Source organism: Mobula hypostoma, chromosome 25 (assembly GCF_963921235.1).
Source record: "Mobula hypostoma chromosome 25, sMobHyp1.1, whole genome shotgun sequence".
NCBI classification, from domain to species: domain Eukaryota; kingdom Metazoa; phylum Chordata; class Chondrichthyes; order Myliobatiformes; family Myliobatidae; genus Mobula; species Mobula hypostoma.
Genome location: NC_086121.1, coordinates 24,007,596 through 24,024,332, shown reverse-complemented (window position 1 = coordinate 24,024,332; position 16,737 = coordinate 24,007,596). Strand labels below are relative to the sequence as shown.

The 16,737-nt window shown below is 39.2% G+C and overlaps 1 protein-coding gene across 2 annotated transcripts in view; it reads right to left on the bottom strand.

Annotated features, from left to right (window-relative positions):
• Nucleotides 1–16,737, bottom strand: part of fbxo42 (F-box protein 42) — a 54,542-nt gene that overhangs the window by 18,301 nt on the left and 19,504 nt on the right. For both annotated transcript variants that reach the window (XM_063033431.1, XM_063033433.1), the window contains exons 4-5: nucleotides 16,057–16,191; nucleotides 1,426–1,579 (exon numbers count right to left, since the gene is read on the bottom strand). In XM_063033431.1, coding sequence (XP_062889501.1) covers nucleotides 1,426–1,579; nucleotides 16,057–16,191 — 289 coding nt within the window. The remainder of the gene's footprint in view (nucleotides 1–1,425; nucleotides 1,580–16,056; nucleotides 16,192–16,737) is intronic.

Genomic DNA, 16,737 nt, shown 5'->3' with positions numbered 1-16,737 from the left:
GTGCTTCTTAACCAGGACTGAAAGCAAAATGCTGAAATAGCATTCAATGCACCTTGGCTAAGACAAGAATAAGTTTGGGTTCCATATAATAAGTGATTTCAGCTGCAAATTTTCAGGCAAAAATCAAATCCCAACTCACGATGCACTCCACTAATTTAAATTCCTTTTTGATAAAATCTCATACACTTTACTATTGACACAACAGAAATGAAAAACTAAACTACTCTTCTTTAATAGAAGTATTGCAAACACCAAGAGTAGCTGTGGTTATCATAAGTTTAAGTCCATAAAAGGAAGCCAAACCCTGACAAATATCCTGCAACTCCCTGACATACATGCTTTTTGGTTTTTGTGGCCTAAGCTTCCCCAATTCTGCATAATTTCATTTTTTTACCATCTAAATCAGGGATTCCCAACCTTTTTTTTTGTCATGCAGCCTTAGCATTAACCAAAGGGTTCGTGGACCCCAGGTTGGGAACCCCTGATCTAAATAAAGTAACTGCAAAAAAGAGCCTTGTTTACTTGTTTAATCATCCTGGAATACTCTGGACTGGGTACCACTGATTCCTCTGTTCATTGGATGCATTCTAAACAACAAATTTATCCTTACACCATGAATGTGTTTAACTCCAATCTTCCCTTGAGTTAATTTTACGCTTAGGCATTTACTGAATACAAAATACAAGATAAAGAAATTTTCCAGGAAAGTAAAAATTTTACTTAAACAGGCAAGACAGAAGGATAACCTGTTAAGTTATATTTAATCAAATAAGTGTATTCACTTAAACTACAATCAGTAGCCACTTTATTAGGTACAGGAGTGGAACCTAGTGTAGACTTCCTCCACGTAGCCCATCTACTTCAAGGTTTGATGTGTTGTGTGTTCAGAGGTGGTACTCTGCACACCACTGCTGTAATGCATGGTTATTTGAGTTGCTATTATCTTCCTATCAGCTTGAACCAGTCTGGCTATCCTCTGACCTCTCTCATTAACAAGGTATTTTCGCCCACAGTACTGCCACTTACTGGATGATTTTTGATTTTATGCACCATTCTCTGTAAACTCCAGAGAGAGATCTGAGTGAAAATTCCAAGAAATCAGCAGTTTCTGAGATACTCAAAGCACCCTGTCTGGCACCAACAATCATTCTATGGTTAAAGTCATTTGGATCACATTTCTTCCCCATTCTGATGTTTGTTCTGAACAACAACTGAACCTCTTGACCACATCTGCATGCTTTTGTGCATTGAGTTGCTGTCACATAATTGACTGATTAAATATTTGCATTTATGGCAGGTGTACAGGTGTACCAAATAGAGTGGGCACTGAATGTATATGACATTTGTTGTAATTCTCGTATTAAATTCCAGTTTTAAAATATTTCAAAAAGGTAATAACAAGATAAACAATAATAAATTATTTACCAGTTTTTAGAAGGCGAGTAAGTATGTATTTCATCAAAAAACCTTTCAGGTTGATGCAGAGGGTAGGGACTTGGTCTAGTCCAACCTCCAAACAGCACCAGAAGATCCTTGTACACAACTAGTGTAGCTCCAGCCTTTGGAGATGGATAGGAACCTAAGAAAAATGGGCAGGAAAAGACCATCATAAACAAGAGAAAAATTGCAAATGCTGGAAATCCAAAGCAACACACACAACATACTGGAGAAACTCAGCAGGCCAGGCAGCATCTGTGGAAAAAATGCTGCCTGGCCTGCTGAGTTCCTCCAGCAATTTGCATGGGTTGACAAAAAGACAATATTTCTGTGAAAAGCATCTTAGAAAGTATTGGGGAAAAAAAATTAATCTGCTGTACCAGGCAATGTGAAATTGCACAAATAGTTCTTGGCCCATATTATGTCTGAGTCAGGAACAGAGTTGGTATACATAGCTTGACCAATCTTTGGGCACGAAAGGCAAATAAAAAGTTTAAAAAAAAACAAAAGTAAAACAACTGAAGTCCAAGCTACTAATCAATAAACACTGATTTTCCCTCAGTCAAATAACTGCGCAAAAATTGAACAAGAGTAGGATAAGGTTCTTTGTAGGAAAATTACCTGTCCACACGGTCTAGTCTTTGTGAGGATTGTTCCATGGTTGAGGTACAAGAGAAGACCTCTATGTTAAACTTACACCAAACAAAAATCAGGGATGAAGGCGAGTGGGAAGTTCTTATACTTCCCTTATTTGATATTTCATTGTCTGATACCTGTGACAAAATTGTTAGCTACCAGTTGCCAGTCAATCCTGGAAATAGTCAAAACCCCATGACAGCTGGCTCAATATTTAAATGGTTCATTTATTAAAAATGTAAACTATCTTGAACGAGATAGATGTTAAATCTTTAGGTATGATGATAATCTGGATTAAAGACAGATAAAGTTTACTAGAACTCTGTTTACCACATCCTGCTATCGCAGACACCCTGTGCAATACAATCATCAATGCGTTGGAGGAACTCAGCAGGTCAGTCAGCATCAGTTGAAAAGATTAGTCGACGTTTCGGGCCGAAACCCTTCGTCAGGACTGAAGGAAGAACTTTGGGGAGGGTTTGAAGAATGCTGGTAGTTGAAAAAAACAGTAATTTGAAAGACAAAGGGGTGGGGGAGGGGAAGCAGGGAGGTGATTGGCAGGAGAACAATGCTCAGTAGTAGAAGGAGGCGGAACTATGAGGGAGGTGATGTGAAATAGGGATAGAGGAAGGGAGGGGGAGGGAATTACCGGAAGTTAGAGCATTCTATGTTCATACCAAGGGGCTGGAGACTACCTAGATGGTATATGAGGTGTTGCTCCTCCAACCTGAGTTTAGCCTCATCATGGCAGTAGAGGAGGCCATGTATGCACATACCTGAATGGGAATGGGAAGCAGAGTTGAAGTGGGTGGCTACCGGGAGATCCTGTCTGTTGTGGCGGACGGAGTGGAGGTGCTCGATGAGGCGGTCCCCCAATCTGCGTCAGGTTTCACCGATGTAGAGGAGGCCGCACCGGGAGCACCGGATGCAATAGATGACCCCAACAGATTTGCAAGTGAAGTGTCGCCTCACCTGGAAGGACTGTTTGAGGCCCTGAATGGTGGCAAGAGAGGAGGTGTAGGGACAGGTGTAGCACTTACGCTTACAAGGATAAGTGTCGGGTGGGAGATCCTTGGGGATGGACGTGCAGATAAGTAGGTCGCAGAGGGATCGATCCCTGCGGAAAGCAGAGAAGGGTGGAGAGGGAAAGATGTGCTTAGTGTTGACTAAAATTAAATTTCTCAAGCACACGATTTTTAATAAATCCAGTTTGATCCACAGAGATAATTTGAGGCAATACCTTCTCTAACCTAGTTGCTAATATTTTAGAAATAATCTTAGAACCTACATTCAGCAGGGATATCGGTCCAGATGATGCACAATCAGTAGGACCTTTATTTTTTTTAAAGAATTAAAGAAATCGAAGCTCCATGAAATGATTGTAGTAACTTACCTGATCTAACTGCTTCTTTAAAAACTCTACATAACCAAGGAGAAAGAATAGAGGAAAAAATACCTAAAGAATTCTACCGTATAGCCATCTGGACCAGGTGCTTTGCCAGAGTTCATTAAGGAAATAACACCCTTTATTTCTTCATCCGTAATAGGAGTTTCTAATGTTAAACGTTCTTCAGGTGGTAATTTTGGAAAGTTCAATTTCCTTAAAAAGTCATGCATGCTATCGGGATCATGAGGAAATTCAGAGTGGTATAAAGAGGTATAAAACCCTTGAAAAGATTTGTTTATCTCGTCATGATCAACTGTCAAGGTATCATGTCTACGAATCTTGATAATTTGATGTTTAACCGAAGCAGTTTTCAATTGATTAGCTAATAATTTACCCCCAATTTATCACCATGTATATAAAACTCACTTCTGGTTTTCATTAGTTGATTTTCAATCGAGGATGTTAGTAATAAGCTATGTTCCATTTGAAGTTCGACTCTCTGTTTATAAGGCTCCTTACTAGGAGCAATGGAATATTTATTATCAATTTCTTTAATCCTATCAACCAACAGAAGTGTTTCATTCTTAATACGTTTTGTCAAACCAACAGAATAGGAAATAATCTGTCCACGGATATATGCTTTAAATGTGTTCCATACTGTCCCGCTGGAAATTTCTTCTGTAATATTAGTTGAAAAGAAGAAATCAATCTGTTCCTTGATAAACTTAAAGTCTGAGTCTTGAAGCAGATTGGAATTAAACCTCCATTGTCTAGTACTAGATGTATCCATTAACTTAATAGAAAGTTTCATTGGCGCATGATCAGAAATTGCAATAATGGCATAGTTACAGTCAATCACAGATGGAATTAAATGAGAGTCAATAAAAAAGTAGTCAGTTCTAGAATAAGAATGATAAACATGTGAGAAGAATGAAAACTCTTTATCCTTAGGGTATAGAAATCTCCAAATTTCTGAAATTCCAGAATCAATCATAAAAGAGTTGATAAGAGTAGCCGACTTATTCGGTAAAGCCTGACTAGATATGGATCTATCCATCAAGGGATTTAAATAACAATTAAAATCACCACCCATTATCAACATATATTCATTTAAATTAGGAAAAGAAGTAAATAAATGCTTAAAAAATTTGGGATAGTCCACATTTGGAGCATAGACATTAACCATAACAACTTTTTTTAAAATCAAAAAGTAACCCAGTAGTTAACAAAACTCTGCCATTCGGATCTGAAACGATGTCATGATGGACAAATGTAACAGAGGAATCTATAAAAATTGAAACTCCTTTCACTTTGGCCAGAGAGTTCGAATGATACTGCTCTTCCTTCCAAAACCTACAGAAACGCTGATTATCCTCTTTCCTCACAAGCTTCTTGTGCAAAAATAATATGAGCATTCAGTCTTTGGAATACTTTAAAAATCTTTTTCCATTTAATCGGATGGATTAAACCGTTTGTATTCCAAGAAACAAAATTAATAATCTGAGCCATATTTTCCTAGAATCAACCCTTTGGTATATAAAGAGTTAACCATAATGTAAACTCATGAAATCGGAAGAGGAACAAAAATTCAGAAAGGAACCGCAAGTCACGACACTGAGACATTTTTGTAGTTCTAAGTCAGCCCAATTGAAAAAACTAATAGCAAAAATCCCCCCACCCTGCACCCACAAAGACCCAAAACTAAGCCAGAAAAAGGTCAGAGAATAAACTAACACTAAATCTACCCCCATTTCTCCACAAGGGGACTCCAAAGATATATGTTGAAAAGAGAACCACCCGAAATCCAAAAGAAAATTAAACACTGTACTATAAGAAAAAAAAGAAAAACACAAAGATTGAACATATACAATAAAAATAAGAGGTCTTCATATTGTGGTTTCTAAAATAAGAGAAAAGAGTAAGCACCAATACATATTATTAGTCAATTACAAACACAAACAATTAAAAGTGGCACTTCAAAAGAAAGGAATTATGGGAAGAGGAACACAAAAAATGGCGCAGTAAAAAAATGTATTATGAAGAAAGGAGAACAAACCGCCATCTTAATTATACAAAGCAAAAAAAAACACAAGATATTCCTCCAGTGTAATAGAAATTCATCAAACCATTAATAACAATTTCAAAAATCAAAGTTTGAAATTAGCAAAATAAAAAGAATTCATCAACAAAGAAAAACTTTAACTGAAATGTGAAAAATACCTACACTACTAACCAAAAACGAAAAACTTGAATTTATAAAGGTCCATCTTCATAAGATAATTACAGACTTTAAAAAGAAGCACATAAAAACAGAGCCAATACTCCGAGAGCCATACATTAATTAGAGCGAAGTATCCATAGCAGCTGGATAGTGCTCATCCAAGAAACTTTGAACAGCACTTGTGGAATAAAAAATACGGCGTGGTCCTTCCGGAGGAGAAATTCTTAAACGCGCAGGGTACAATAGAGCTGGTCTGAGACCTTTTTGGTAACATTCTGACATCATGGAGATTTGAAAGCCAGCCGCTCCTTCATCACTTCTGGACTAAAATCCTCCACGAGATGGAATTGATAATCTTGAAATTTAATCATACCTTGCTGAAGGGCAATTCCGGTGAGATGCTCTTTAACGTGAACATAATGGAAACGGATAACCACTGGTCTCGGTTCAGACCCCGGGCCTGGTTTTCGACGAAGTGTACGGTGAACACGATCGAGCAATGGAGGGTCGTCCGGAAATTCAGCACTAAACACATCCTTTAAAAGTTGAGAAAAGAATTTTAAAGGGTCCCCTTCCTCAACATCCTTGGGGAGACCAATTATACGCCAAGTTCTGTCTTCTGGATCGATTTTCAAGATCAATAATCTTGCATTTAAAATTCTCCAGCTGTTTAGACGTCGAAGACAATTTTTGTTCCAAACTCAATTTTCAGATTTCTCTTCTGAGCTTCATCATTCGATTCTGCAATTTTGCTTTGTTGCTGTTTAACTTCGTAACCAAGCAATTCCAAAGAATCCTTAATTGACTTTAAGTATTCTTTAAAACTTTGCCGTTGTTCCTCAAATTTTACACTTAAAAGATTCAACAGTGTATCATAAGCTAATTCAGTTTGCTTAGGTTCACCTTTTTTTCCTCCCATTACCGTCGGAATCTTTCCCATTTTTAGTATCTCGTATTTTAGATCTTTTCACAGTCAAAGCTCAAAGTTAATTCAATAGTATAAATTTTTTAGTGTAGGTAAAAATAAATTAAATAAGGGTGATCACAGGTTTAAAAAAAAGTAACGGTAATGGAGCGAAGCCAAAATTAACCTCACTCCACGAGCGCCTCCTGGAGAATCGCCCAGAGTGTTTATGAATATCCAATGAATAATGCAAATATCTGGTGAAACATTTGCTTGATACTAAATGGATTTTTACTACATTTTCCTTCCTAGCTTTCACAGTGGGAAGTAAAAAGGAAAGTGCCTACAGAATAGAAAACATTTTGGAGTTCCCTCTTTTCAGATCCAAATGACCAGCATTTTACAGACATTAACAGAACAAGTCAAAACTGACAACTTTCCAGTAACGGACATTTAAAAAAAAACATACAATTTTCCAGGTTCAGTCTCATCTCCACAAAAATAAACAGTAAGTACACAAATCTTAGAAATTTGTAAGGGAATTCTTTGTATGCAACTGTTGGTAAGCAGTAGTTAACACCTGAAAATCAGGAGTGCAAATAAAGCAAACTTTGGCCATGTGGAAGCTAAGAATTCAGCACCTCTTTGCTCTGCCTCCATCTACCGAAACACAGCCTGAAGTTTTATTCAGATTGCAGTAAATACCCCTCAGGAGGATGTTTAATTCAGTCTCTCAAATAAACAGAAACAGCCATAACTTTTCTAGATCTCAGTTGCTCTTTAATGAATAAATCAATACTCAATGATTGACAGCAGAGACCCCTCAAATGCATTACCTCTTGGGGAGCAGAATTCTTAGTCTGTAGACAAATAATTTTCTCCAATGGCATTTCCAAAACAAGATGACAGAAAAGCATCAGAAAATTGGAATAATTCTAATGGTATAACATTTCAACCTGGCATTGTCTCACAAGCTGGAGTTTAAACATTAAAATGGCCAACAGAATATTAACTTTTTATCTTGAGTGCTGGAATTACAGCTGGTCCAAATGATTAGATTCCCTCTGGAATTGCATTATGCTCTGGACACCACATTTCAGGAATGAGATACTGATCTTGAAAAGGTACAGAGTAAATTAAACAGATCAGTTATTTCGAGAGGACTAGAATATAAAAGCAAGGATATAATGCTAAGGCTATATAAAACATTGGTCAGGCCACATGTGGGGTACTGTCAGCAGCTTTCGGGCCCCTTATCTAAGGAAAGTTGTGCTAGTATTGGGAAAGCTCCACAAGAGATTCAAGAGAATGATTCCGGGAATGAAAGGGTTAATGTATGATGAATACTTAATGTTTCTGGGCCGATACTTGCTGGAGTTTAGAAGAATGAGGGGCGGATCTCATTGAAACCTATCAAATATTGGAAGGCCTAGATGATGTGGATGTGGATAGGATGTTTCCTATAGTATGGGGAGTCTAGGATCAGAGGGCATAGGCCCAGAATAAAAGGATGGCCACTTAGAAGAGAATAGGAAGAATTTCTTTAGCTGAAGGGTAGTGAATCTGTGGAATTCATTGACACAGGAGGCTGTGGAGGCCAAGTCATTTGGTATATTTAAAATGGAGGTTGATAGTTTCTTGATTAGTGAGAACATCAAAGACAATGAGAAGAAGACAGGGGAATGGGGTTGAGAGGAATAGTAATAGTAATTTAGTCATGATGGAATGATGGAGCAGACTCAATGGACTGAATTGCCTAATTCGGCTCCAATGTCTTCTGGTCTGAATATTTGGACTCAAAGGGTTAAATTGACAACAGATTGCAGAGCTTTTTTTGGTATCCCTTTGAATATTGAAGATTATAGGATAATTTCAGTGTTCGAGGTGATTAAAAGATCAGTTATGATGGGATAGATAAAAATTACTTTCTCAAGTGCAACATCCAGAGTATTGGAATGCAATTAAGATTAGGTCCAGAAGTTGAACAATGTCAGAAATCACTTTGGAGCATACACAATGAAACAATATGGTGGAATATTAAGAATAGTAAGTGGAATTAAGAATTGGATCAGCCATGGTCTGATCAAATGGTGGAATAAGTGAGAGAAGAAAAGTGGCTTCAAATAGACAAAATATAATGGAATGAGAGATGACAGTTAGAGAGAGAAGGCCAGATGTCGGCACTATCCCAACTTGTACCAATGCCTCCATGGCTAGAATGGCAAATTCACTGGAGACACAAAGAGACTACAGATGCTAGTATCAGGAGCAAAAACAAACCATTGGAAGAACTTGGAAGGTCAGGCAAAATCTGTGGAGGGAAATGGGCAGTCGATCTTTCAGACCAAGACTCAGTTCAGCTGACGTCTAGTTCGTTTTTGGGCAAATGCAATGTCTAGTATCATACCCAGATATCAGAAGAGTTATGGCATGATATGTGTTCTGTACTCAGCTAATTGATATCAACCAGGAAGATGATGAGGACCAAGTTCACGACCATATGAAGAAATATCAGACTTAGATAAAAAGAACAACCATTGTTTACAGTTCAATATTTAGTCAGTAATATCTCAGGTGAGGACTGTGATTAGACTTGGCTGCTAAAGCACTAGGATTAAATTTAATACATCTTCACTGTGATAATATACTGAATATCTGCTGTCAAGATGAAACGGGAATAAGCCTAAAAAATTCAATTCAATAATAACAAGGTCCTCTTACTAATTATGTCGTAATCCTCAAGGAATTTGGAAATAATTTGGAAAGGTATCAAGTCATACAACTCACCAGTGAGAACAATTAGTTTCTCACTTTCTATTGCACTGAGTCCCTTAATTGATTTTAACATCAGTATTAAATCATTCTTAAAAATATAAATTCAAAGAAATGGAACCAAATATTGCAACCTGAACATATAATTGAACCCTTTAATCACTAGTACACCTCTAGGGAGTTTGTGCTGAAGGCCAATACACTGTAATTTTACAGAGGCTCTTCACTCAAATTTGAAAGATACATTCCAGATCCTTCTTTCTCAGTATAACTTCAGTATAACTCAGTTTATCACTTCAGGATAAACATAAAAATCTTTCCAAAATACTTCTGCATTATTTCCAATGTGAGTAGTACTTAGGAATACCACATTCTTATCACAGTGGAATACGTACATTGAAAGATGTGTTATTGTTCAGGCAGTCAGATTCACCTCATTAAGTTCAAGAATTTCACAACAATCTACACCATCCACTAAATTCGCAACTTATATCATACTCTGGGTACCTTACATACTCATAAGCTCATTTTCCTTCAAACACCCATAAGTACTAATGAAAAAACTATCAAATTGATCAGAACTAAATACACCATTAAGAATCCTGCTCAGAGTTTACCAATTTTCAAGATACCAAATGAAAACTTTTCACTTTTGTACAGAGGAATACAAAAGACTGACAGAAACCAGAGATTTTAACTTCCACTTTTCTAATTTTCACATTTAGCTACTATCAGTAAAAGGAAGTTGACGGAATTCAATATCACAATACAAAATAAAACTGTACCATAAAAGCACAGTGCATCATAAATGTTCAAAGTCAAACTAAATTACAGGTTTCTCCCGCCATCCGAAGGTAGAGCATTCCTATGAAACAGTTCGTAAGCCGAAATGTCATAAAGTGAAGAAGCAATTACCATTTATTTATATGGGAAAATTTTGTGAGCGTTCGCAGACCCAAAAATAATCTACCAAATCATGCCAAACAACACATAAAACCTAAAATAATAGTAACATATAGTAAAAGCAGGAATGATATGATAAATACACAGCCTATATAAAGTAGAAATACTTTTCAACAATCATTACTGCACTGTTCTCCGTAGCGAAAATCTCACGCAAGCGCTGTCGGCAGAAACACGGCGCAAGGGCTCTCCAGTAACCTTTAAGCTATGAAGCTGCCAAATCATACCAAATAACACGTAAAGATACACAGCCGATATAAAGTAGAAATAATGTATGTACAGTGTAGTATCACTTACTGGAATTGGTTCAGCGCCAAGCACACTGATGATGGTGTGTTAGACTGAGTCGTCGCAGGTTGGGCGGTGCAGTGGCCCCCACCCTCCAGGCCGCCAACCGATATATTGCCACGAAGCACACAGGGGTACAGCAGTAGCCGGGAGGTACACAGCACATCTTTAAGAAAAAATCCAAAATAAACGAGCTAATTAATTAGGTGCCACCCAACACGTAATTGTCAGCTCAGATCAGTGCCAATTTCCAATTGCGTCATCTCCGATCTGGGCCGATGATTACGTGTCGGGCGGCACCTAATTAACTAGCATGTTTATTTCGGCTTTTTTCTTAAAGATATGCTGTGTGCCTCCTGGCTACTGCTGCATTCTCTGCGAATCGGTATCTGTCCGTGGCCTGGGTGTTGGGGTGGTGGGACACTGGGGTGTCATCTCATCGTCTGTTTCCATTAGAGCAGGCAGCTCATCTTCTCCTATGACTGCCCGCCTCGATGTCGAAGGTCGAGGTTCGTCGTCTGCTGTGGCTGATGTGGAAGGCTTGCTTGACTGCCGAGCCTCGCGCATTTTTCTATCGTACAGTTCTTTGTAAGGACTCAAACCATCTTGCAAATGTGCCTTAAACCGACATACCCTTTCAAAATTAAAGTTGTACTTTATTCGGTTTCGATTGTTATCCTTTCCTCTTTCAATTGCATCAGCGCTTCATCTATCAGTTCTTGGTCATGGGATGCCAAAACCTCTTCAACATCATCTTTGTCAGCTTCCACAAGCCAAACTCACTTTGTCCGTGCTATGTTCACGATCGAAACGCTTAATTATGTCTAGTTTTACGCTAAGTGCAACACCCTTACGAGCTCTTTTAGGCTTTTCCGATACCATAGAACTCAGCTTGCAAACAGCTGTTCACAGGCACATGTTAAAGCAATGCCAGTGAGAATGCCGTTCCCGGGGAGAGCAGCCGCTCGGGGCGCGCGCTGCCTTTTATCACACGCTGATTTTTTCGTAACAGTGAAAACACCTGAAAGCGAACGTTCGAAAAGCAGGGGACACCTGTATCAAAGTATATATCTGTCATCATATACAAACCTGGTTCCTTAAGAATGTTATAGTCTGCGGTGGTAATGGAGATAAGCTCCCACTATCTAATAAGTGCTCCCAATGGTGTGCACCTCAAATAGCCTCTGATAACCAAGTCCAGCTCCTGGCCTTCACATATGACTTAGATACTAAGCCTGGCAGAACCGTTTCTGCCATCAGAAGGGTCAAAGGCAGGTTACTGGCACCTTAAAACCAGTTGCTTTGGGCAGATGGGGTTCATCAACCATGGTTAATGAAAACTCTTATCTCAAACCTCCACTGCCTTGCAGCTACTCCCACTCATGGGGAAGGCTTCAGGGAAACCCCGAGGAAAAAAATCTGGAGATGGAGTCCCTAAGGCAGTCCTACATCAAATTCAACACTGACTGTTCACTCCTGCGAAGAAGCTGGTGCCAAACTGTATCAGTCTCTGCCGTTCCTTTAGGTTCATCAGATGCATGGAGAGGGGGAGCTTGCTGCATGGGTAACAGTTTGCTCTCTATATTGTACTGCCCTGGCTGGCATTTCTAGACAGTTAGGATGCAATATCCATGGTCGACCCTGACCAACAGAGGCCTCCAAAACCAACCATGAGATTTATTTTCTTGCAGGTAGACTCAATAAATCCAATAACTACAACAGAATCAATGAAAGAACACACCAACAGGTCCGGCCAACCAGTGAGCAAAAGACAAACTGCAAATACAAAAAGAAAGAAAAAGGATGGAGAGATAATAAATATTGAAAACATGACATGAAGTGTCCTTCAAAGTGAGTCAATAGGTTGCGCGAACAGTTCAGTAGTGGGGTAAGTGAGTGTGAATTTATCCATTTCAGTTCAGGAGCCTGATGGTTGAGGGGTAATAATTGTTCCTGAACCTGGTGGTGAGAGTCCCAAGGCTCCTGTATCTTCTTCCTGAGGGCAGCCTCGAAAAGAAAGCATGACCTCTGTGGTGGGTTCCTCGATGATGGATTCTCCTTTCCTGCAACACACTCCATATAGATGTGCTCAATGGTGGGGACAGTTTTACCCGTGATGTACTGGGCCATAACCACTACTTTTTGCTGGATCTTCCATTCAAGGGCATTGCTGTATCCATATCAGTCTGTGATGCAGCCAGTCAATATGCTCTACAGAACAGATGTATAGAAATTAGTCAAAGTTATAGGTGTCATGCCAAAAATTCGCAAACTCCTAAGGAAGCGGAGGCACTGCTGTGCTTTCTTCATAATTGCACTTATGTGCTGGGCCCATAACAGTCCCTCTGAAATGATAACACCGAGAAATGTAAAGTTGATGATCCTCTCCACCTTTGATCCCCCAGTGAGGACTAGCTCATGGACCTGTGATTTCCTCTTCTTGAAGATAATAATCAGCTCCTGGGTCTTACTGACATTGAGTAAAAGGTTGTTGTTGTGGCACCACTCAGCCAGATTTTCGATCTCCCTCCTATATGCTGATCCATCACCATCTTTGATTCAGCCTATAACAGCGGTGTCCTCAGCAAACTTAAATATGACATTGGAGCTGTGCTTAACCACAGAGTCTTAAGTGTAAATTGAGTAGAGCAGGGCGGGCAGTTTGTTCCACACAGCCTGTGGTTCACCTGTGCAGATGGAGATTGTGGGGGAAACTGACTGGGTCTGCAAGTGAGTAAATCGAGGATCCAATTGCTTGAGGAGGTATTGAGCTCTAGGTCTGGAAATTTTTTGATTAGTTTTAAGCAGGTGATAGTATTGAATGCCTGGCTGTAGTCGATAAAGAGCATCCTGATGTGTGCAGCTTTGCTGTCCAGATGTTTCAAGGTTGAGTGAAGAGTCAATGAAGTTGCATCTGCTGTGGACCTGTTGTGCCAGTAGGCAAACTGGAGTGGATCCAAGTTGCTTCTCAGGCAGGAGTTGATTTTCTTCATCACCACCCTGTCAAAACACTTTCTCACAGTGGATATAGGTGCTGCTGAATGATAGTCATCGAGGCAGGTTACTGCATTCTTCTCAGGCTCCAGTATAAATGAAGCCTGCCTAAAGCAGGTGGGTACCTCAGACTGCCAAAGCAAGAAGTTAAAAGATCTCAGTGAGCACTCCAGCCAGATGATCAGCACAGGTCTCTAGTACTCAGCCGGGTACCCCATCTGGGCCGGATGGTTTCCATGGGTTCACCCTCCTGAAGGATGTTCTCACATCAACTTCAGAGACTGAAATCACAGGATTGTCGGAGGGCGTGGGAGTTCATGATGGTTCCTCTATGTTTAGATGGTTAAAGCGAGCATAGAAGACACTGAGCTCAACTGGACGTAAAGCACTGTTGCCACCTATGTTGTTTGATTTCAAACCCTGACACAGTTGTCAAGCATCCTTCATGGATTCAAGTTTAGTCTGGAATTGCCACTTCATCCGTGAGATGACTTTCCAGAGATTGTACCTTGACCTCTTGTAACTTGGTTGGTCGCCAAACATGAATGCCTCTGCTCTGGCTCTCAGCAGATTGCAGATCTTATGGTTCATCCAAGGCTTCAAGTTGGGAAAGACTCAAAATGATCTTGTGGGGGTGCACTTATCTACAACAGTTTTTTATAAACTCTCTGACAACCATGGTGTAGTCATTCAGATCCACTGACGAGTCTTTGAACACAGCTCGCAGTCCACCGACTTGAAGCAATCCTGCAGCAACTCCTCTACCTCTCGCAACCACCTCTTTGTTGTCCTAATCTCTGGAGTCTTCCACTTTAGCATCTTCCTGTATCCAGGTAGAAGGACAGCCAAGTGATCAGATTTCCCGAAGGGCAGTCTGGGCATGGAACCCTACTTTAGTATAGCAGTGGTCTAGTGTGTTGAGACCTCTGGTGCTACAGGTTATAATGCTGATGGTAATTGGGTAATTGCCAAATAAATCACCATGTAGCAGTTGACAAGGAATAGCACTCTTAAATGTAAATTAAGCTACATGACGTATTTTCTATTACTTTCGGTTGCAGTTTTGCAGAACAGCCTATCCACCAAAATACTGAATGCAAAATCCATCACAATTTAGTAGAAAGGCTCCAGAATTCAGAACATTCAACAGCTGTGAAAAAAAAAACTGAGTACTACATTTGGGAAACCCAACACAATCATAATGAAGTATAAAATCTAACACAACTAAAACCTAACCCAGTGCTAAATAAACTCAAATTATTTCAATGCAGGATAAACACAAAAACATAAAACACGAAGGACCACAGAATATAACACAACACAATACACAAAATCTAATGCACTACAGCTGAAATATTCAACATAAGAAAGCACTACATAGAAAAAGCACCCTGAGAAAAACAATATAATATCATAAACATAAAAATTATTAAAGGATGGCCAAGTTCCCTCAGCTCAACAGACTATTAAGAAATCTGAATTTCACCAGTTGCTTAAGCTGAACCTCTCTGAGCAAACTAATTCTTTTTCTTTGTTGTCTACAATGGAGAATGCCAAACCATCACTAAAATGCTACAAACTGCATTACTGATATCCTAAGCTGCTACATTCCAGGTGAATTCCCCATGGCCTCGAGGACTGGAATCACTGAATTCCCTGTAGTATTTGACCGCCCAGGCCTGTACTTACTCTCAGAACCATGAATTCCATCCTTAACCAGATATCCATCCAGCTTCTTTTTAGTATTTAGCATTTGCTGTTTTTGATCAGTTTGTTCCATATTAGTGCATCTGAATTGCTGTGTGAAAAAGTCGGTCTAATGCCTAGATTCACTTCAGAATTTTGTATTTCTGTCCTTGTTCTGTAATCACAATTCAAATTACATTAACCCAATTACATCATTATGCCTTTCAGCATTTTCAAATGATCTGTTGTGTTGTAGGAAAAGAAGAAATTACAAGAGGAAAAATAAGGTCAATATTGTACCACCCTTGAATTCCTCCCACCCATCCCATCATCTCTCAGCAAAATCAAATGTACCAGTTATCACTCGGAACTCTGGCTCTCCAAGCTCAAGGGGTGTTTAGACAAAAGTGGTTGCCAAGATGTTGTCTTGAGATCAGCTGCATTGATTACAACTGAACAGATCCCACTTACTGCATTTCCCATGGGTCACTGAGAAACATTCCTTGAAATCTCAGAGAGCAATTCCATTCTGCTGCTGTTGCACCATAAAAGAATAGCTTTTGTATGACCACTGTTTTCTACTGATTGACGCAACTCAACGGGGTTACCTGCCCTGAATGAAAGCCATTGAACCACCACCAAATCTGTCAAGCAATGTATCAAATTATGGTACCCTTCCTTGCTTTTGCTTGGCAGATAAATTAAATTGCAATCAATGTTATACTTCAGTTAGTCTCACATTATTCATTTCTTTGTTTCAGGACCTACCTGAAGCCAGAGGTCGGATCCATTCTTTGCTATTGAGGTCAAGCCGCCAGAGGTCATTGAACGCTGCATTACAACTGCTTTGAGTGCAACCCCCAAAGACGTACATAGACTGGTTGGCATCATAGTAACAAGCACCTGGAATTAAACATGCAAGAGTTTAACTTCAGCGCGGTGTGCAAAAGCTGGGGACAGGGAGGAAGAGTAGAAATAATACACCTGAAGTATATCCAAGCTGTTATACTGTCTTAATTATATTCTATTGCTATACTGAATTCCAGCAAATACGACTCCAAAGATACAAAGCTGTACAGAGATAGAAATGTGTTTACTGTTAATGCTAAGTTCAAGCTTAAAAAATACAATATTTAAAAATACAAGCTTGCACACACCAACGTCTGCCTTTATAAATTCTATTGTTCATAATGAGAGCAACTGATCACAATAATCTGCCTCATATTATCAATGCCAGGAATTCTGAAATTCTACCATTGTAGAAGGATGTAAATATAGCACAAAATATACAAAAACAGTTCTCATTAAAACTTGAAAAAGGGCAAAAAGAACAAAACGTAGGATTTTAAAGTAAGGATACATTTGTCAACACTGATTCAATTACCCATCATTCAAAATAAAAATGGAAAATGCTGAAAACACAGTGAGTTAGGTAGCACAAAGGGGAAA